The 23,017-nt window shown below is 41.4% G+C and overlaps 1 protein-coding gene across 2 annotated transcripts in view; it reads right to left on the bottom strand.

The window, feature by feature from the left end:
- Positions 1-9,138: 9,138 nt before the first annotated feature.
- The window catches only part of NPTN (neuroplastin), a 45,146-nt gene continuing 31,267 nt past the window's right edge, over positions 9,139-23,017 (bottom strand). For both annotated transcript variants that reach the window (XM_083586880.1, XM_083586881.1), the window contains 3 exons: positions 13,665-13,686; positions 11,331-11,403; positions 9,139-10,156 (listed from right to left, as the gene is read on the bottom strand). In XM_083586880.1, the coding sequence (XP_083443006.1) occupies positions 11,343-11,403; positions 13,665-13,686 (83 nt within the window). In that variant the 3' untranslated portion in view covers positions 9,139-10,156; positions 11,331-11,342. The remainder of the gene's footprint in view (positions 10,157-11,330; positions 11,404-13,664; positions 13,687-23,017) is intronic.

Consider the following 23,017-nt stretch of genomic DNA (forward strand, 5'->3'; position numbering starts at 1 on the left):
TCCTCCACATGCAGCTGCTGGGTGACCTTGGGCTAGTCACACTTCTCTGAAGTCTCTCAGCCTCACAGAGTGTTTGTTGTGGAGGAGGAAGGGAAAGGAGGTTGTTAGCCACTTTCAGACTCCTTAGGGTAGTGATAAAGTGGGATATCAAATCCAAACTCTTCTTCTTCTTCTACAAAGGCAGCACAGACACTAAGGTGGAGGGAGCTAACAGCTAGGAGCAGTTGTATAAGAAGGTAACAGAGGGAAGGCAGGTTGAGGTTGGTGGGGCAGTTCTCCCTAATGGACTAGCCTCTGTTGACTTGCAGGTCTAATCAGAAAGTAAGAGGGGAATTGCCCGGGGAGTCCCCCACACCCTCAGAAGTTCCAGCACATGAAGAAATCATTCTGCCAACACCTTTCTAGTCAGAGGAGGTTGCACTGCTACGCTCTGAGGACTCCAGTCCAGAAGCTACAACAGAGCTAGCATCTCCTATGTGCCTCGGGAGTTCCTGGCTGCTGACCCAAGCAAGGCTTCTTTTACTGGCGTTAAGAACTGAGACCAAGCTGTAGCCCTGCTTCAGGTTCAGTCTAGGGCTGCCAGCTGCTGAAGCAACATTCTCAACTTGCCCTGGCTGGAGCTGTACACAGAGCTGGCCACCCAGAACTCCTTGCCTTATCTGTCTCAGTGGAACAGGTCTCGGTGTTTCGATTTCTGGGAATGGAGTTGAGAGATGACCTAACCTGGAGAGAAAACAGCAAAGACCTGATGAAGAGCGCACAGCAGAGGTTATATTTTCTGAGACTGCTCCGGAAAAATAATCTCTCAAAGGACCTGTTGATGGCATTTTACCATTGTACTGTTGAGAGTGTATTAACTTATGGTCTGTGTTTGTGGTTTGGGAGCTGCACGGTCAGGGAAAAAGCAATGCTGTCCAGGGTTGTAAAGACTGTGGAGAGAATAATTGGGTGCACTTTTCCCACCTTGGATCAAATCTATGCTTCCAGGTTCCATAAGAAAACTGCAGAGATAGTGAAGGATAGTACACACCCCAGAAACTATCTCTTTCAGCTTCTGCCTTCTGGAAGAAGGTCCAGGGTTATAAAGACTAGGACTTGCTGCCTGAGAAACAGTTTCTACCCAAATGCGATTTTGGTTTTAAATGCAGTGTAAGGTAGTCTTTATGTTGGTATATTGTATTCAATTATGGGGTATCAGAGTTTTTAGGGGCTGACCAGGCTGGGAAAGCTGGGATAGCAGGCTTGTGGGTTTTTGAATGTCAGAGGTAGATTTTTTCAATTTCGTTGTTCTGTATGGGACAATGACAATAAAGATTATTGTATTGTCTGTTGGAGCCATTCTTTGGATCTGAACAAGTACGATCAAGCATCCTGTTTGATCCTGGACCCATCTGGTCCAGCATCCTGATCTCATGGTGGCCAACCAGAGATTCCCAAGTAAAACCTGCAAGGAGGACCCTTGCAGCATTTCCCACACTTTCATTACTGAAAAGGCTACAGAAAATTGAGCAATTGCGCAGCCTGATTAATAACCTGCTCTTTTTATTAGCATGTATACGTGTCATGGACATTTTGCCAGCTTATTTTTAACACGGTAGTTTGCCCTTCAGATCCAACTCACGACAAGTGGAAAATGAAAGGTTTAAGTTTTATAAGGGGTTTCCCCCCCATTTATCATCACTGGACTGATCTCATCTGTTCAAGGACTCATTTGTCCAAGATTGAGAGCCAGAAGAATTTGCCTTAAAAAAATCCACCTAGCCATAAGTGATGTAATGTAACTCTTCCATTTATGTCCTACATACATCATCCTATATTCTAATTCTGATTCAATTCTCTTGAGTGCCATTGCTTCTGCAGCCAAAAGGGTAGCAGGCCTCATGAGAAGGAGACAGCAGTAAATTCAGAGTAAGCCAGAGGAGGAGGAGGAGGAGGAGGAGGAGGAGAAGGAGGAGGAGGAGGAGGAGGAAGATGCTGACTGTCTGTTAAGGAGTGGAAATAGCTGGTGGTCACTTATTTTTCCTGTGTCCAGAATGGAAATCAACCCAGTGAATACAATTGATATTCAGTTGTTGTCGCTGCTTTCAGTATACAGTACAGGCAATATATATTTGATTACGTGTCCTGCCCTCAATTTGCATTGCATTTCCTTTGCATTGAAATGAATGGGGTAGAATAAAATAATGACAACGCAATTTTTGCAGTTTACATAATTATGTATGCGACCTCATTGCACCACAGTGGACAGCGATCGTTTTCAGCAGATGATGAATTGTAGCAGAATAGAAACAGTGCTGCGTGAATTGAATCTAACACAGATCACCCTCTTACTGCCCAGATGAGAAAACAAGGGCCAGAGTGTGGCCTGCCACATGTGCTGGGCCAGTGAAATTTGTGACAGCCTTATGGTCATCGTGGCAGTCATGAAGTCCCAAACCACCCGCCTTGGCATGTATGTTGAAGTCCCCTGGAACCAGCAGTCTGGGAGTCCTCAACACTGCCTCTGAGACCAGCTCAGTCAGATCAGGCAGGGAGACAGATGGTTGGGGCAGCGAACCAGCAGAAAGGGTTGTATCCAATGTCAGTCCTGCTCAGAGTCAGTGGTGGTAGGTAGATTAGTGGGAGAAGGGAAAAGACCCCAACCAGGAGGTGGAGCCAGACCCACAGGCAGAACCAACTCATTCTAGTTTTGTCCCCATCCTCCTCCTCCTGCCTGCTGAGTTAAGGGGAACACTGAGACTAAAGAGAAGGAAGCTGGCAGGCTGTAAGTAAGAAGGCAGACAGGTGGGGCAGTGCCCCTTTGCCCTAATAAATCAACCTCCAGGAAATTGCATCAATCATTGTGCCATCCAGCAGAGCTTTTCTGGGCAGTGTGGGGCCTCTTGCAGTCTGGCCTTAAGGAGGTGGCAGAACCGACAGTAGCTCACTGTGACTTGTTTGCAAAGCGTTTTGAGGATCATATTGCTTGCATCCACTGGGATCTTGACTCCACTGTTACAGCAGATGAATTTCAAGGGGTGTCCAGAGCACTGTCTAGTCTTGTTGCATTGGATGAGTTTCAGCTAGTAAGGCAGGGGTTGGCAACCTGTCGCCCATGGGCCACAAGTGGCCCATGGGGGTCGTTTAAATGGACCCTGAGCCAACCCCGAACCGAGCCGCCCGCTTGGCGAGTCTCCACGTTCTGCTCTAAACCTGTGCAGCGCGGAGCAGGGACTCACTTCCACAGCGCCAGAAATTGTGTCTGTGCAGATGCAGACACCAGAAATCATGTCTGCACAGACGCAGTCTGGCCCACGGAGCGATCTCTGCAGGAGTGAACCGGCCCAGGCGAGGTAAACCTTGCCGGCCCCTGTAGTAAGGCTTGGGGATTTGGACATGGTGCTTGAATTGGTCAGGGCAACCAGTTGTGCTCTGGAACCTTGCCCCTCTTGGCTCATAAAAACTAGCAGAGAGAGGGCAGTTGGCTGGGCTAGGCAGGTGATTCATGCCTCCTCCTGAAAGGAGTTGGTCCCTGCCTGCTTGAAGGAGACAATAAGACCACTCCTGAAGAAACCCTCCCCTTCTTGGGCAAGGTTCCTGAGTGGGTAGTTGCAGGCCTGGACCGGGTGCTATTGGAGGAAACTTAGATCTATTTCAGTCATGGTTTTGGCACAGAAACTGCTTTGGTTGCCCTGCATGATGACCTCTGTCAGAAGGGAGACAGGGGAAATGTGCTCCTCTTAATTCTCCTTGACCTTTCAGTGGCTTTTGACACCATCAACCATGGTATCCTGTAGCCTTATTGAGGTTCACCGATTGGGTCTGCGTTGCTCCTGGACAGGAGGAAGTAAGTCAAATGACACCAAGGGTTGCTCCAGAGAAAGAGTTCTTTATTTCTGCTCTCCGGACCAGCAGAAAGGCACTTGCGTGGTCAGTCCACAGCAAGTCCAAAGAAATGAGAAATTTCATGCAGTATATATATCCTCCAGGCACCCTCTCCCCCTTCCCCAGGAATCCAGCCATGTCAGCTTGTACATGCAGGTTGACATCACAGATGTTCCTGCTCCAGCACTCTTAACCATAAAAGGGTATTCCTTCCTATACTTCTGATCATAAAAGGATATTCCTTCCTGTACTTCTGACCATAAAAGGATCCTCCTGTTCCTACTCTTATCTTGAAGCAAGAGGTCACCATCTCCAAGAACACCCTCTGGCACTGTTCCCAGACTAGGTCTGTGCGTCTTTTGTGGTCAGGATAGAAGATAAGGCACAGACGTGTCTTCCCTGTTCTACTGGTACAGTCAAGGCCATACTTGCCGTCACAAACTGATAAAGGAGAGGGCTCTGTGCACTTGTTTATACAGCTGGGTTTCGGCTCAAGAGCTTAAGTTAAAGCATTTTAGCTAAGGAAAAATAGGGATTTTGGTGCAGTTTCAAACTGCCTGCACAGTCAGTTTTGGGGTTTGGGAAACCCATTCCTTCAATCCTTCTTGAGCAGCTGTCGGAGTTAGGGATGGGTGGCACTGCTTTCCAGGTGTTCCGGTCCTACTTGGATGGTTGTTTCTAGGTGATGCTTAGGGAATGCTCATCGACCCCATGAAGCCTTCAATATGGGGGTTCCTCAGGGTTCAATTTTATCCGCTACGCTCTTTAACATCTACATGAATCTGCTGATTGGGGTTATCTGGAGGTTTGGAGTACATTGTTAGGAATATGCTGACAACACACTGATCTACTTCTCCATTGCATCTGCAGGTGAGGCAGTGGAAGTGCTAGAATGGTGTCTTGCCTCAGTAATGGACTGGATGAGAGACAACAAACTGAAGCTCAATCCAGATTAAGAGTGAGGCACTGCTAGTGGCTGCTCCTGACTGCAGCTGCTATCATCCCTGACCACTGGAGTCCAGCATCATCTGGAGGAAAGCAAGTTGGGGAAGGCTGGTGTAAATTGTCAATTGTCCCCAACGTGAGATCTCACCGCAACATAAGGACCTCTTTCCGCTGCAAAATGAAAGCTGCAGAGTTGACTACTATATCAGCCAAACAAATTCAATACAGGGCAAACAATTTGGCTGGGATAGCAGAAAATTTAGCAAGGATGACATCTGTCACCAAGGGCTAGTTTTGCTTATGGAGACATAAATCCAAGGAGACAAGCAAAATGCTGCCGTTTTGGTATGTGTAGGTTTCTATATTTGGCGTCTGAGGTCAGGATTTGTTTTTTTATAAGGCAATAATTTATCCACAAATGTTCAGCAGCATGCAGGTGTTTTTTCTTTAAAAGCGGTAATTCACTTTGGCTTTGTACAAGAGGAATACCAAAGAACATTCCTCCTTTTATCGCATTAAATGTGGGGGGTGGGGGCAGATATTTAAGGGGCTGAGGGGCAGCCCCATCCTCTAAGTCCACCTTTAGCTGTCATAGTGCAGTGATTTGTACTGCTGTTGTGAAAGCAACATCCATCACATGGCAAATATTTCCTCTTGCATTAAATTTGAACCCCCCCCCCCACATTCCAAAACAATACAGATTGAAACACAACCACTCTCAAAATGCCCATTTCTCTGAATTTGCAATGCAGCTCACCAACCAAATAACATGTATGAAAATGAATGCACAAGGCTAAAGTGTGCAATAAAACATATATTAGTGAACATACAATACAAAGTGCATTAAGTTATGGGAATGTTTTGCAAAATTGTTTATATTAGGCAAAATTGCATACAAAAATGTGTCTATTAGGGAGAAATTCACACTAAAATGCTGGTGATGATTTTTTTTTAAAAAAAATGAAAACGTATGGGGAAATGAGTAATGGAGAGAAACTCAAACTGATAAGATTCATCCATCCCTACGCCGAGCAAATTCTCCATTTATCCATTAAGCGCTGTGGTCTAAACCACAGAGCCTAGGGTTTGCCGATCAGAAGGTCGGAAGTTCGAATCCCTGCAACGGGGTGAGCTCCTGTTGTTCGGTCCCAGCTCCTGCCCACCTAGCAGGTCGAAAGCATGTCAAAGTGCAAGTAGATAAATAGGTAACACTCCGGCAGGAAGGTGAACAGCATTTCCATGCACTGCTCTGGTTCGCCAGAAGAGGCTTAGTCATGCTGGCCACATGACCCAGAAGCTGTCTGCAGACAAATGCCGGCTTCCTCAGCCTATAGTGAGATGAGTGTGCAACCCCAGAGTCCTCCATGACTAGACCTAATGGTCAGGGGTACCTTTACCTTTATTAATGTTACAGAGCAATCCACACATCCCTGATGCTGTGCCAAGCTGGATAGACTGGGTGAAGGTACTGCTCTCTAAAGCATAGGAGCAGCCCCCTCCCCTCCATTAGCAGCCTTGTTTGCTTGTCAATAAGCTCCTTGTATATGAAATCTCCAGCCTTTCAAGCTGCTTGACAGGCAGAATCGCAACAGGTAATGAAGCATTCCGTAGCTTAGAGATGCAGTTGAGAAAGCTGCACATTTTCATCTCTTCTCCTTGCAAAGCTTTAGATGCTGTTCCAGAAAAAAGAAAATGGTAGCAGTTCTGGGCACTGTGAGTAACGGAGTCTGTGGTCCTCTGGATGTTGCTGAACTCCATTCTCCCATCATCCCTGACCATTGGCTATGTGGGATGGGACTGGGGATCTGATAACATCAAAAAGGGACCACAGTTTCCCTGCCGAGTTGCCTGTCCAACCTTTCAAATAAATGTTCTTATGCCTTGAACTTCAAAAAGGGCTAAGAGTGGAGAGGAAGAGGGTTTCATGATTGTCAGGTAAAAAAGTTAAAGGGTCCCTGGATGGTAAAGTCCAGTCAAAGGAGACTATTGGGTGTGGCACTCATCTCGCTTCAGGCCAAGGTCTTTCTGGGTCACGTGGCCAGCAGGACTAAGCCCAGTATTGTCAGCTTCAAACAGGGGAAACAGGTCTCTTCTCTCCTCAAAACCAGGGGAGGTACCGTATTTTTTGCTCTATAAGACTCACTTTTTCCCTCCTAAAAAGTAAGGGGAAATGTGTGTGCGTCTTATGGAGCGAATGCAGGCTGTGCAACTATCCCAGAAGCCAGAACAGCAAGAGGGATTGCTGCTTTCACCGCGCAGCGATCCTTCTTGCTGTTCTGGCTTCTGAGATTCAGAATATTTTTTTTGTTTGTTTTCCTCCTCCAAAAACTAGGTGCGTCTTGTGGTCTGGTGTGTCTTATAGAGCGAAAAATACGGTATATGGCTGACCAAAAAGCATCCAGACCCATTTGCCTTAAGGGATAAATGAAAAAAGCAACCTGTTTCTCTTTGTCACCTGTTTTATGTCTGTCTGTGTGCCATGTGAACACACCCCCTTTCTCCCAGCACAGGTGCAGATCACTTGCCCCAGAAAATTTCTCCCCACCTCCTTACATTGCTCTGTCTTGTCTAGTTCTTCCTCCCACTTGCTTTTTCTCCCTCCCACCCTGATAATCCCTCCACACCTGAAATCGAGCAAACCTTGAGGAAGTACAAATTGAAGGGCATTCGGTACTTAGAATTCTTCAGCCCTGGAACTTGAAGGGGGGAAAGCTAAGCGATCTTGCCCATTTTTTGCTCTCTTCGTCATTTGCTTCCTGTCACCCACTTTCCAAACCTACTGCCCGCCCCCGCCCCCGCGAAAGAATTATCCTCGTCAAAGAAACATGAGAGATAATCAGTGGGATTACGGGCTTTAGAGAAAAGATTGATAAAAACCAATCGGTTAACATTCACTCAGTTTATATTGAATTTTAAGGGAAAGGAAAAGATGAAATATTTTAGAACTACCGTTTTGCAAATGGTCATACAGCAGTTCCAAGGACACTGCCCAGAGGATTATAGGGGTTTAAATAGAGAAATATACTTAAGTGAGACCCTCAATATGTTGTCATGTGTCCTGGCCTCTAAAAGGAGTGCTCCTGTTGAGGGTTTCCACCAGCCTTGTAAGTCCACCAGAATAAAAGCTGCAAGGGGTTTAAAGCTGCTAAATTTATCCCTCCCTATTTTTGCATCAGTCATTTCCAGCTGACACTGAACAGTTCATGTCTCCTGCAGGCCACCAGTAAGTTCAGTTTTCACTCAACTATGTTTTTTCTTTCTGACCCCTTTTGGGTTTCCCTTTTTAAAATGTTCTGTATTTCTCCATAGGTCAGGGTTCATCCAAGGATGCAAATATGCCTTTCATTTTTCATTGGCCCTGTTGTGGCTCCAATGCTGCTAGCACAAAACCACAATTCCAAGTGTTTAAAGTCCTAAACAGCTTCAGCCCTATATACCTGAAGGAGGGTCTCCACCCCCATTGTTCAGCCCAGACACTGACTGAGGGCCTTCTGGCAGTTCACTCACTGTGCAAAGTGAAATAACAGGGAACCAGGCAAAGGGCCTTCTCAGTAGTGGTGCCAGCCCTGTGGGATGAACTCCCATTGGATGTCAAGGAAATAAGTAACTATACAAGCTTTATAAGACATCTAAAGACAGTCCTGTATGGAGAAGTTTTTAACGTTTAACATTTTATTATTATTTTTTATATGCTGGAAGCCACCCAGAGTGGCTGGGGCAACCCGGTCAGATGGGTGGGGTATGTATGTATAAATAATAATAATAATAATAATAATAATAATAATAATAATAATAATAATAATAATATTATTATTATTATTATTATTATTATTATTATTATTATTTCCACATGACAAACAGTGCTGATGCATTAGATTTTGTCGGCAGCAATTTCTTAATTGTGGTCTTTCCCTAACAGCTTGAGACAACAACAAAATACGGGTGCAGGAAGACAAGAACCGCAACAAGATCACAGGCAACTTCTGGGCAATGATAGTCATGTGGAACATGATAAGCAAGCCAACATGGTAAGTAGAGTGGTACTGTAGTAGTGCTTATAGTAGGACCAAGTTCGAATCTCCACTCAGTTGCAAAGTTCATTGGTTGACCTTGGGCTGGTCACAATCTCTCCGCCAACCTACCTCAAGGCTGAACGTGAAGATATGGGGAAAGAGAAGAGAGCAATTCAGGCAAGTCAACTGAATGTTTGGATAGAGTTCTGGTAAAAAAAGCTGCTTCGTGTTTTCATGCTTACAATTACTACCGGAAATATTGCAAACACTCATATATGTGTGTGTTATGATGGATAACAGAAAAACAGCCTCAAAGTCAGGCTTTTATCAGTGTTTTATTTTTAAAAACAGGTGAATCCACTTTTTTATACACATCATTGCACTTCAACAAGTACACACATCACAAGTTCATGCATCTACAGGTATGCCACAATCTAAGAACCCTGTTATGTCTGTGACTCTACAATCAATCTTTAAATCAACATGAAAACTTAATGTCAAACGGAAACAAACCAGTTGCATAGAGTATCACCATGCTCTAACATTAGCATTTAAGCAAAGTAAATTATAAAATTCTGCCTGAATTGAATGTACAAGAAGAATGTGAACACATCAGTGCAAAAGGATGAGAAATTTACATGATTTAACAAAAAAAAATCACTTAAAAAGTAATCATAATATTTATAAACTAAAGATTTTTACTGCAGCTCATCACCACCAATCAAACTATTCCAGTTTTTGCAGTCTTTGATAATATAACCAAGCCTGTCTTTATAGATTAAGCCCTTAGAATAATTTATGTAACTTCTCTTAAGTACTGGACATAATTCACTTATCTCTCAGACACAGAATATAAGGAATGAATTCAGCATCTTAAAAATCAAACATTTACTGTAATTTGGTTTCCCCTCCCAAAAATATAAATATATACTGTATATATTTTAGGTTTTGCTGTACTTTTACAAAAGTTATCACTAGATGGCAGCAGTGCATCTTTGAGCTTTGCTAGTCTTAACAGCTACATTAAGTAAAAAATGCTGCATGCATGATTGGACTTTTTTACTTGTAATACTTAATAGTCTCAAAGAAAAGAAAGCAACAGTCACAGCACATCAAGCCAAAAATTGTTTACACCCTCTATACTGAAGCATTATTAAATGTGTTGGCTAGGTCATCCTTACTGGAGAGGCTAAATAAGGCATGCTTTAGACAGTCATTGTTGCTCACTTGAAAAGAAAAAAAACATCAGAGATGGGACTGGAGTGTGAAAACCAACCATTTCAATTATCCAATTTAGCCGGTGATATTCCCTTCAGTCTCTCATTCTTAAAGCTCTGAAAAACGAGAACAGTTCAGTGGTTAACTACATCACAAATATGTCATCCAAAAAAGCACAGTAGAAAACATCTGAAGCCAAGCAAACTGCATTTATATCTGTTTTTAATGGTTCTTTACCATATGGTATCTAATCACCTGAACTACCAGAAAGGAAAGTTATGTAGTAAAAAATATGTTCAGAAAGCACCAGATAAAAATTCCAAACTGTTTAGTTTGCTAACGTGTTAATTGCTAAATAGTATTACAAAAACACAGTATCACATGCATGACAAAAGTCTAATTCTATTTGTTCACCGTTGTAATAATTGTTTTCTCAAATTGTACCTTATGTGCCATGTAAAATAATAATTATTATTATTATTATTAAGAAGAAGAAGTATCACACAATTAGAGCAGGACGATAAAAACATTCAACAACACTGAAAGCTCAACAGAATAAAAAGGTCTCAAGAGCATGCCTGAAGCGTAAAGGGAACCGACTGCCCTGTCAAGAGTTCTATAGGCTCATGTGGAAGGAAGTGGTCCTTCAGATACTGTGGTCCCAAACCATTTAGAGCTTTGCAGGCAAGAGCCAACATTTGAATTAAGCCTGGTCACGAACTACAAGCCAGAGCAGATGAAACAAAACTGCATTCTGGAGACAAGCGTGGCAGCCACATTTTGCAGCAGCTCACATTTCCAAATGCTTTTCAGAGGCAGGCTCACATAAAGCACATTACTGTGAACCAATCTGAGTGTGACCAGGGCATGTATAAGTGTCCATATTTGTTTTATCTAGGAACAGCTGGCTCACCTGTTGAAGCTTTGCAAAAACCACTCCTGGCCATAGCCACCACCTGGCATCAAAGAGCAAAGCTAGGTCAAATAGTACTCCCTGATCTATGCACTCGCAGGGGAAGTACAACCCCCTCTCAGAAAATTGTTTCCAACGCAACTTTTCTAGTTCTTCCCAACTTCTAAACCACTTTAGAGTCTGTCCTGTGCAGCTACTGGTGCCTTTGCGCACTGATTTCAACAAGTATGTTGAGACCTAATTCTGCAATAGATCGGATTCCCTCTCTTGTCTAGTTAAGTTTGTCCTTCATTTCTTTACCTAGGGTTTAAAAAAGTCACAATACAATATATAGAAATACATAGTTGACAGAACTCAGATTTTAGAGACAGGCTTACATTAGCATTATTTTAATTTGTGTTTCTCTGGCGTAGATTTTTGTCTTTATGGTTGTTTGTGGAGTTGGTTTTCCTAGAGAAGAAAAAAAGCATGGAATTAAACTTGTGAAAAATAAAGTCAGCATGAATAAACCTTTTTAAGATACTGAATGGAATGAAAACAGCACAAAAGAAAAGCGGCATTTGTACAAAAGTTGCAAGAGTCTTATGGATAGAAAAGTAATCAGGTTCCGTAACAAGTCCCTTTATAGCAGTCATGAACAATTTAGACTTTTCATACCGCACATCGGTTTCTGGGCGATTACGGGCAATAACTGGTTCAATTTGCATTTCCTTGCTTCTCAGCCTTTAAAAATTGGCCCAACCTTATATGTCAACACTATTTATTGATGACGTCACCTTTGGATTCCTCCTGGCTATGTCAACTGTTAAGCCACCTGGAAAGGGGCTTGTCACTTTTATACTTTAACACAGGATTGCTCAATACCAGCAATTCTATTGTGTTCACTGCATAATCCATCTATGATGCTAATCTTTCCACAGTAACTTAATAAACAAGTCTGTTAAATTATTATGGGATTTGTAAGGAACATGTTGCACTGGAATAGAGAAGTTATTTTCTAAGCAGGCTTTGCTCTTTGCAAATTAAAGAACATTAAGAACTGCCCCTGCTGGATCAGACTTAGTTGAGCATATTGCTTTTCCAGTGGCCATTCAGATTCCTTCAGGAAACCCAAACTTTGAAGACAACAGCCCACCCTGTGCAAACTACCTATGAATCTGGAGATTATGCCTAGTACTGTAGCTATCAAAAGGAATTTGATGTATTCTATAATGGTGAAATTGCTGTATTCTTTTTTTATAAACCTTCTTCCTCACTTCTCTATAAAACAGCCAGTTAAAGATAAAAACAAAGTATTAGTGTTAGTTGAACAAGACAAGACCAACAACACGTAAAACAGCAAAAGCCACACTGAAATAAACCCAAACTCAGAAATCCAATCCTAGCATTTGTATACTGGAAAAGTTTTAACTGTTGCACGCTCTTAACTTTGAACTGCATATTCTATTTTTTTATTGTTCTGTGATTAAGTTATTGTGCTGGGAAATTTTGAACTATTTCTGTTTTTAACTCTGATATTGTATTTTATAGGGTTGCGTTTTGATGTTTTGAAAACATTATGTAAGGAGCCTTGTGAGGGCAGTGTGTCCTGAAAGGTTTAGTAAAGGTGTATTAAATAAGCAGCAGTGCCAACTCTCCAAAGATCAGTTCTTCTTTACTCTCTGAATTCAGCATCAATTTAGGCCACTGGCATTCCTATGATTTATTCTAAGGCCTAGCGCAGTAATTTTTCAAACTGGGTTTTGAGCTCCCTGGGTTCCTTGGATGATTCAGGGGTTTCTGAATGGGAAGTACAATTGTGCCAGAGAAACTTCCTTGGAAGAGAGCTTGCTCATCATTACCAGTCCTCCTTTGCAATGTGAAGCCATGGAGTGTAAAATGCAAGCTCAGCTCACACAAGGCAGTGGCAAGGTCTAAAACACTTGCCCAAAGCTCTCCAAGACCCCTGTGAATGCTCTTGATTAAATTTATATTTATTTAAAATATTTATACCCCACTCTGCATTACCCTAAATGAAAGTAATTCATAATTACATAAGAATACATACTGTGAAATAAACCAACTGAACAAAAACAACATATAAAGCTATTAAAACAATACCAAAACACATCACTAACAGGAGTTTTAAAGTGCTTAGGTAAACAAAAAAAAATTTTTCCCTAGCACCTGAGCAATAAAACTGGGCCTCCTTGGGGATGGCATTTCCACAGTTGAAAAAGACTTCCTTGTTGACATCTGTTTCACCTCTGACTGGGACAATTTAGCAGAGATCTTGGAATGCAGGCAGTTTGATACAAGAGCAGAGGTTTCATCAGGTCCCTGGGCCCCAGATGCTTATGGCTCAAAAATTCAGCACTGCCAATTTTTAACTGAGCTTGAAAGTGAGCCTGTGGAGCCAGTGAAGCTCTTTTGAGGCTGGCATGATATGGTCAAAACAAGGCATGTTAATCAAAAATAATTTTAATAATCAACATTTAATTATTTGTACCCCACTCATCTGACTGGGTTGCCCAATTCTAGAAGGTTCTGGAGGATGTATCTCTGTGTAACTGAAGCTTTTGTAACACCTTAAAAGGTAGTTCCACAAATGATGCAGTGCCTTGGAACCGTGGTAGACAGGTGATCATAGGATGGGTTCCCTGGAAGGTGGAAAAGTCTAAAAGTCATTGCCTCCCATATGAGAAATATGCAGTCAGTTATGAAATACTTACATTGGCCCAGCTGGTTCATCATCTGCAGCAGGAATTCATTGTGATCCAGTGAAGGAAAGAGAGAAGGAAAGAAGAGTCTAGTTAAGAATCCATAGTAAACTTTTACTGGGCTGCAAACATTATTATCTACATACAGCATTTCTTTAAAGGCCATTCCATTTGTATTGCAAAGATTCATGAAGTTATTTTTTCTGGCTTTGAGTTTAGATGACAAGTATGTTGTTCAAAATGATTTCAGTTAACACTTTTAATGCTCATCATGAAAAACTGCAACTGTAGTGGACAGATTGTTGCAATGTGGTCATATTCATCTTGTCCCCAAGTTCCAGTGGTTCAATCTTAACAAGATAGATGAGAAGACAAACCAACATTTCAGTTGTAAAATCCTGCTGTTTTGTTTCTAAAAATAAAGGTTTTCCCCCGCCTCTTAACTGTTGATGGACAAAACACAGGAAATCATATACCACCCTAGACCATCTTTCACACACTTTTGCCTGATCTCTTAATAAAATTAAGTTCCAGAAAGTGGAAGAGGCAATTTTGACTGATACTAAAAAGGCAGTCCTTCTGATAGCAGCAAACTTCTGTGATTCCATGTATATGAAAAAAAAAAGTTTCTGGCAAAACAGCATAAAGGTTACACTAGTATTACAGTTCACAGAGACTTCAGCTTGCGAGATGGGAGAGCCAGAAAGTTGTCCCATTTTTAAGGTATATTTTTTAGAAAATAGAAAAAAAAGTCAACATGTGGCTTTTCACATAGGCTTCTTTATGATCAACTGAACATTTCATTGATGCTTTAAAATGATGCAGTACATTAAACAACAAAAAGGCATTTTTTGAACAAGGAAAATCCCAATCCATAAACTTGTGCAAAAACTTCTGTAGAACTTCTACGGATGACCATGTTTTCTGCATTTCATCATTTTTCCAAGCTAAAAAAAACTTTCTCTAAAATCTTTATTATTATTTTTTAAACTCAGCAGGATTCCACAAGGGGTCTTAGGGCACACAAAGCAGTTATGGAAACTACAGTCTTAACAGTGTTGGCAACCGCATGAGCACACACTAGGAGTAATGTTGATCAAAGCTGAACATTACTCCACCTGTACCTTCGAGGCAACGGATAGGCAAAGCCACCGCCAGCACAGTTATCAGAACAAAAATAAATAAATAAAACATTCAAAATAAAGAGAGCTAACCACAAACCAACAGCTTGACAGCCAAAATAACACACTAGCAACACACTAGTGTCCACAAAAGTCTGTTACTAACAGTAAACTATCAGAACAAGGTACAGAAAGAACTAGGACTAGTAAGGACAACCAGACATCAATGTGCTGTATATACAGTGGGGATATACAGAGACACATCAGGTATTGAAACATAAAGCACATTACAGCAAAACTAAGACTCCCCTCAAAATGAACACCTTTCAATTCCCAAAAGATTTCAGAGGCAACCTAGGCTATAGACTCTACATTATAAACGGTAGATTTAAGAGCCATTTACTAGAATCTGTGACACCTTGGTGAGAGTTCTTAGGTTTTTGTTTTTTAAAAAAGAAATGAGCAGGGTTAGTAGTACCACATTAAAGCAGTCATTCTACTCAAATCCTTGCTTTGGTCACGACAGCCTACAAAAAAGATGCTTGAAGTTCTTTCCCCTATGCAGTTCTGAAAAAAATGCAGGCTCCTGTCCGTCTCTTAATCATTCTGCAAGCTCTAATTTGTACCACCTGAAACAATGATCCTCAAGCATTCTGGGTGGTAAAAGACAGCTTGAAAGCAGAGGTTTTATTGAATAAGTTTAACCAAAAGGTTTTGCACTTTACAAAAGAAAATCAGGTGAGTGCTCTGGCACTTTTGCATTAGGTGCTGGAGCGTGGCCTGCACAGATCACATGCGACAATCCTATTGGACTGGCAGGACTTCCATCACCTCCCGGTAAAGCATGGTTGTCAAGTGAAAACCTTAATACACCACTAGCTTGTGGGTCAGCCACTTGAGCATTACAAAATTGGCCCCAGCACGGTACAATACGTGACAGACAAAAGGACCGAATCCTAGAGAAATCGACCAGTAAAAGGGAGGAACAGAACTACAGAAAAATGGTACAAATTAGAAAATGAAATTCAACAGCAAACTTAAACCCAAATTAGTTGTGAACGTGAATGAGTAAAACTAAGAAAAGTGTTAACATTATGAACTGTGCATTGTATAGACTGAAGCGGAGATTAAACAAACTCCAAAGCATGCAGATCTCTCACTTACCACCATTTTTAAAGGAATGATGCAATTGAAGGGGGGAAAAAAAGAAGTCATAGTAACTGACAAATAACAATACAACTCAAACAGCATGATCTAGTAATAATCTAATTTGCTAGTAGTTGAGCTGGTGGACACACAAGACAAGATGTGCCTCTGTATTCCAATCTGATGGGTGCAGGTCCAGAGTAATGTACCTTGCCCATTTTTTGGCCGCTGATAAATATGCTTCCATCACAGAAGGGACTCTGCCAACTTCTTCATTAGATTTGTAAACTATAAAAACCAACTGCAGGCACAAGATACATGTGCATTTGAGAGAGATATTATATGCTCAGCAGTTCTTAAGGGTCATATTTCAAAAATTAAAAGCATGCATTGTGTAGCTTAGTGGTGGTGAAGGCACCGAACAGCGTTCCTACCTGTCTGAAATTCTGACTTCTCATTTTACACTTTTGTGTATCTAAACATAAATACAGCAACTCTGAACTAGTTTGAAGAACAAAGGTATGTGGCCCCCCTTAAAGTCCCTTAAAATCCTCTGAAGTAAGGCCCCAATAACTTCCTAGCTGCCACTTAAGAATATTTCTAAAAAGAAACATACACCAACTTTATCTATAGAATCTTACAGATGCACCTACACACCCCTTGCAAACCTGTAAATTCAGATTTTTAAAAGACATGTTTGTAGTTGCTTTGGGAAAATTATAGTTGAAGAGCAAGAAAAAAGTATAAAGATCAAAGTAATGGATAAAACAAAGTGCCTCTATTTTGTTCACCAGCATCTGTACCAGAGAAACAATACAAAATGTAAAAGTGAGAATCCACGCCAAGAAGCCAGAGCACACAATGCATTATCTTGTGGTTGTGTGATGGAACAGCACTACTCATTGACTCTCCCCACCGGAGGAGCTAGATATGCAGCAATTGCTGATGAACTCTCTCTCTATATATATATACACACAGCTTTTGTACCCTGCTCTTAAGCTTAAAAGGCTCCCAAAGTGGCTTTCATGCTATCATTTAAAACAAGACAGCCCTGGCCTGCAAGCTTCTACTTGTAACAAACAGCAATCCAAGGGCTAAAACTGCTCCCTCAAGTCTTCAAATAGCTGGCGGGTGGGTGGGTAAAAGAGGAGAAAAGTGATAGAAGCAGGAGAAAATGAACAAAAGGAATCACCCACTTCTTAATGGCATACACAGGCCTGTATATGCATTAACCACCACCCCCCTTAATAGGAAGGGGGGCAGTGTTGAGAACCAACACCAGCAGAAGTTCATTCCTTCTGCAGTTGTGCTCCTGTCTGTGCCCCCATTTTCACATAGTGCAGTCTGGATTTACTGTGAAACAGCAGATCCACCAGGAATGGGGACGAGGAACTTTAACCTCACTCCCTGCATGGGTAATCAGTAAAAGTAGTTGCCAACTGAGATGTTATATAGACGGGGAAATATTGATGAAAAGACAGAGTACGTTAAGCTAAAATGAGAGCCCTAATTTTGTGGATGCTATGCTGAACCAAATTCTGAGCATGAAACAGGCAGGTGCTTGGGGTAGGGGGAGAGAGAGAGTGGGTGGCAGCTGTAAAGAAGTACCCTGGAAACCATTAAGATATGAATTTGAAATGTTTGCTTCGATTAGCCATATTATTGGTTAACATTTCAGGGGTCAAAGAAAATGTCTGGCATCCAAAATATATTTTGACTTTTGGACTATTTCCCCAGTTGCAAAGTTCTAGCATGAACAGTGACTGAAACATGCATAGGATTCAATCACCTTACACATTTGTGGGTTGCACTTTCCCCCCACAAAAGTATGTTTCACATAAAAATTAGAACATGGCAAATGTCCAAATTTTAAAATGCAATGATCCTATGCATGTATCGGCTGCTCAAATTCAAATGTATCAGCTGTACAAATTCCATATCAGATTTTTTTCAAAGAGAGAAGCTACAGAAGGCTAGTCCATAGACTTTTTAATTGAGATTATCTCCCCCTCCCCCGTTCCACAGCATTCTAACATATACTGGGACCAAGCCTGCTCCAGATTAACATCAAACTCTACCTTCTACACTGAAGAGCAGAAATGCTTTCAACTCATTTTCCTGTTTGATTCCAAGAATCACACCCCTCAGCAACAACACTGGAAATAAAATGGAGGAAGCTTGAGAGCTTCCTACAGTAAGTACTCTAAGACTTAACACAGCTGAAAGTTTTAACATAAAATGGAACTGTTGAGAGATGCCATTAAAGGGCTTTTGAGAAACATTTTACAACAGCTTTTGGGTCTTTTTTTATCAGTATATTGAAATGCCTGAGATACATAAATGGCATTCTGTTGAAGAAGATATCCAAATACCAACCAGCGCAACCCATCTGAAAGAGAATGGAGGGACAAATCTCTAGAAGTGGCAACGTCTGGCCACAGTCAGTCTAAATAGATGTAAAATAGCACCTACAAGAACTAACAAGTTAGGGAAGGCAATTAACAAAGCTATGCTTTGGAGGCTGCTAGCATACTAGAACTCCTAGGCTGCAAGCAAGATTAGTTCCTATACTTTCATTCATGAAGTATAGCTACCTTTTGCTAGGGAGATTAGATGTGCACAGAAGTGAAGGATAGGAAGAAAAGGGGGGGGGGAGAGAAGACAATTAAAAGTTTTCTTAATGTTACTATTTATAAACTATGATTAAGGCAAAAAAAAAAAGAATATCAGAATGTAAGTAGGACAGTGGAATGAGACTGTTGCACATCCAGCGCAGAAGTACACACATGGATTTTTATTAGACCAATTAGGTGTAATTAGGTGTAAGTTCACAAATTAGGAAAAATAATAATAAAAGCAGTTATCACAGCTTAATTAACTAAAATATATGAAGAAAAAGAATTCCAAAGTAAAAACCATATGTTTGTCATGTATATCTGGATAAAAATAAGGAGTCTTTATTTTTTTACTTACCCCCCAAAACACATACTTTAAAAAGTGGAAGTGTATGCCTATAAACTAATCCAATAAACAGCATTCCTTCCATTAAAATAATCATATTGGCATGTTGCACAATTCACTATGATTGAGCAATTATTACTGTGTTCTTGGGGAGAGGGGAATCACCATAAGAGGAAAATGCCACATCCCACCATGTAAGCAACAAAGGCTACATTCAGACAATGGCCATGTTTGGACAATAAAATCCTATCTTAAGGAGACAGGATAGGCACAAGTTCCATGCACCCCTTGGCAGATGTGGGGAAATAAACTGGAAGCTGCAGTGAAAAAAAGAGCTTCTCAGTATGTCCAAACTAGGAACTATGCTTAATGGTTTTGAAGCAAGTCAGGATTCATGAGCCCACTTTAAAGCATGGCTTTATATCCTGGCTTGTCTGCAAGTCATAGTTTCATAGTTTGCATTTATCAAGAAGCTATGGTTAAATGTGGCTTCCTGGCTTGTTTCCATGCTCATGTGTGAGTGCATGGAGCATGATCAAATCCTGGGCAATGTAATTACATATTTTAGCACTGCTTAAAACCCCTTTGCCCTGCCCCCCCCCATCCTGAACGGAATGAAAAGCAGCCAATAAAAAAGGCGCCAGTCGTGTAATAATGATCTTCAGTCATGTAGGAAGCTGAGGAGGATCATATTATGAGAGGCAGTTGTATGTTTCAGTCACTTAGTAACACTGAATTTCCAAATGACAAGCATCTTGCTTGCCTCTGTGACCAGCATATCACAGAGAACGGGCTGCAGGTTCTTCATGTAAGAGCTGCAGGCAAATAGCACAGATGTGGGGGTGCTTAGCTGTGCTTATCAAGGCTGGATTGGCAGATTTCTTTCTCAAATCCTGCCCCCAAAGCAGTAAATTCAATGATGTATCATCAAGTAGAGCATAGAACAAGAGAAGAAGCCGAGAATGAATTTGTCACTGTGGAACATTGTACTTGCAGGAAGTACAATGGTCATTCACTACTGGGGGTGGGGGGACTTCAACAAGCACAGCAGAAGGCCAAGTGCTTCATTTACTAATCTGCCAGGATACCAATTTTCACAGAGCATAATATACACCAGTATCTATGGGGGGGAAATGTAAAAAAATAAGGGTGTGGTAAACAGAAACCACTGACTTAAGTGGATCAACTCGATGTGATTTTGTTACAGGGAACTGCTTACCCTTAAACACAGGAAACATTTGTTTTGTTTGTGGCATATATATCCCACCTTCTTCAACAAGCTCCAGGTGGCATACATAGTCTTCCCCCCTCCCTATTTTATGCATACGAAAGATTCATGCACCAGTTAGGCATTCAAGTGCCAAGGTAAAGAATACTCAGCCACTTGTAAATTAGGACACCAATTGCAGCAGCATCACTCAGGCGGTAGCATCTCTCAACTGAATCTGAAGCTAGCATACCTCAGGTGAACTGTCACTGGAGGGGTAAAAGGAATATACTGATCCTGGCCTGATTCACAAAACCATTTAAAACAGTGTTATAATGAGTTGAAGAACATTTCTGACACAAGGTATGTAACTTCTTATTAGAAGTCATAAGGCACCAATATAAGAAAAAGGCAGAGGAAGAAACCTTTTGAGTACTCTTTCATTAGAAAACTGGCTGTTCTAACTTTGTTGCTCTGGATTATGTCACTCTTTACAGTAGTATGTAAGATGTGCATGGAGAGCTGATGATAGACTGGTCAGGCTAACAGATTAACTACATGACATCAACCCAAGGGTTCTCTTCTCCCGTTGCAAATAGATGATTTTGGCCATCTTTGCACAGGCCAGTTAGCTCTGAAAAATGAAATTTTATGGTTGAAACTTTATTATTTTGGGAGGGGAAAAAAAGAAAAATTCTTGTGAAATCTCTAGCAGGAGTGAATCACCAAGCAAAGGCCTTCTTCTGAAGCAGTAACTGAAAGTCAAAGTCAGCATGAACATAGCGCAATTCAGTCAAGTAACAATGAAACATTATTCTTTTGCTTGAGGGAGAAGCAAAGAGAATGATCACCAATTTATGTTTGGAGTGTGAAAGGATACTAATAACATACACCCTTAAGTGTTTTTCAGAAATCAATAATATGTAGCTAGTGCAAACATGGTGAATGTTGGTATTGGTTTAATTGTATTTCAAGAAACCTCCCTTCATGTGATTATGCTGATGTGCAAACAAGATATTGCAGGTAAAATGGAAGTAACCATAGGCTATGTAACTCTGGCAAGTAATGGTAATGTTCTTGGTGGAAGCAACCTTATACTGAGTCAGACAATTGGTCCATCTACCTCAGTATTTTCTACACTGACTGGCATCAACTTTCTAGGTTATCAGACATGGTTCTCTCCCAGCCCTAACTAGATGTGCCCAAGAATTTACCTGGGACCTTCTGCATGCAAAATAGATGCTCTACCACTGAACTATGATCCTTCAAACTTCATAAGCAAGAACCTATACTCATATGCAAGAGTATTTGTAACATGGAAAAAGCTTTGCCAATATATGTTTCACTTTGCTACATTTGTCAGAAAGTATATTCTTTGTTTACTTTCTGATTATCATCCAAGGAGGTTGATACTGACATTCCTGTACAACAAATTACAAGGACATTTGGACACGAGGATGGACCTAGAATATTATGCAGAAATCAGCCCTAAAAGTGAAAAACAAATATACATCACCTGTGGGAAGAGACAATATTATAAACTATTCACATCACCTGTTACAAACGGATGAAATCAGAGGTTATATTAGAACTGGCCTGGTTAGGCTGTAATCCACAAACCAATTGAAATGGCATATGCACCTGATCCATTCAGTTAACTTAACCACCGGTGAGGAATGCAATGGATAACTCAGGTTACCTATCAGGCAGGAGCCCACATCAGCAGACTATCCACAAGGATAATGATTCAAGCTCTCCATTTGTTTTATTGACATTATCAATTATTGGGACTGCTAACTTGGCTTAAGGAAAGCTAGCTTCCCTTTTATTCCCCTCGTGAACCACTCTAAATTTGGATGGCTTTCCTCACAGCAACAGTTGAACAAACAAAAATATTCATGAAGCCAAAAGGAAAAGGCAGCCAACTTCTGACAGGTACGCAACATGAAACCTACTCCCGTTAATGAAAGGGGTAATGCAGATACTGGGATTTCTTCAAAGCATGCAGCCTTGATGTTTCAGAACTTCTATTAAGCTTAGAAGGAAGCATCAATTCCATAGCTAGGAAATATTGCTATGTCAAAATAAGGATTCCAGCTGTGAGCTATTTGGCCAACAGCAACAGGATGCCATCCATATCAGGCAACAGCCCCCCTTACCCGCTTTCCCCGAGTTCTCAAATAGCTGAGAACACAACAGGGAAACCCATGTTTTCACACACTTAATTCCTGGCACATGCATCTTTCTAAGAGTGCATTAAAATGAACCCAGCACAGTGTTGGAAAAAGCTTATAATCTGATCAAACAGTAACCAGCATCTTCCAAATAAGGCCATGCACAACTATTTTCATGCCAGACTGCAAGCTGCAGCCAACCAATCTGGCTCTAGACCTGCTTGGGTCTTGTTAAGAGGTGGTAAAAAGCTTTAGCATTAATCAAACACTTCCCTACAGAGAAGCCATCTGCAGAGGAAGCGGCAATCAAAATAACACAGCTTTCTCCTGCTCCTAGCCTTTGGCCAAGTGGGAAGGACTTGCACAAAGACACACTTTTCCACGTTAGTACGCACACACACACACACACACACACACACACACAAGCAATCTTCTCAGAGCTGTTCTATAGCCATCCTGCAGTGTTAGCTCTACATAACCATAGACACACATGCCTAGTAATACCACTGCTAGTTGCACTTTGGAGAAGCAGAGCAAAAGGAAAAGAAAGGTAATATCTTTGGGCCTGCTTAAAGTTGCTTGTATACATCTGGGGCTAGTTTCCTCCAGTCTCAGAACATGCAGTCCACTTGAGCAAGCATGTCAGGGTCAGTCTTCCTATGTGGCCACACAGACATTTTTACAGCTGGGAGAAGCAAAATTTACACTGCAGGGTTTTACTCAAAAATGTTGATCTTTTTTGCTACAAACTTACCC

Source organism: Podarcis filfolensis (assembly GCF_964270895.1).
Source record: "Podarcis filfolensis genome assembly, chromosome: 14".
In the NCBI taxonomy this organism is placed as follows: Eukaryota; Metazoa; Chordata; class Lepidosauria; order Squamata; family Lacertidae; genus Podarcis; species Podarcis filfolensis.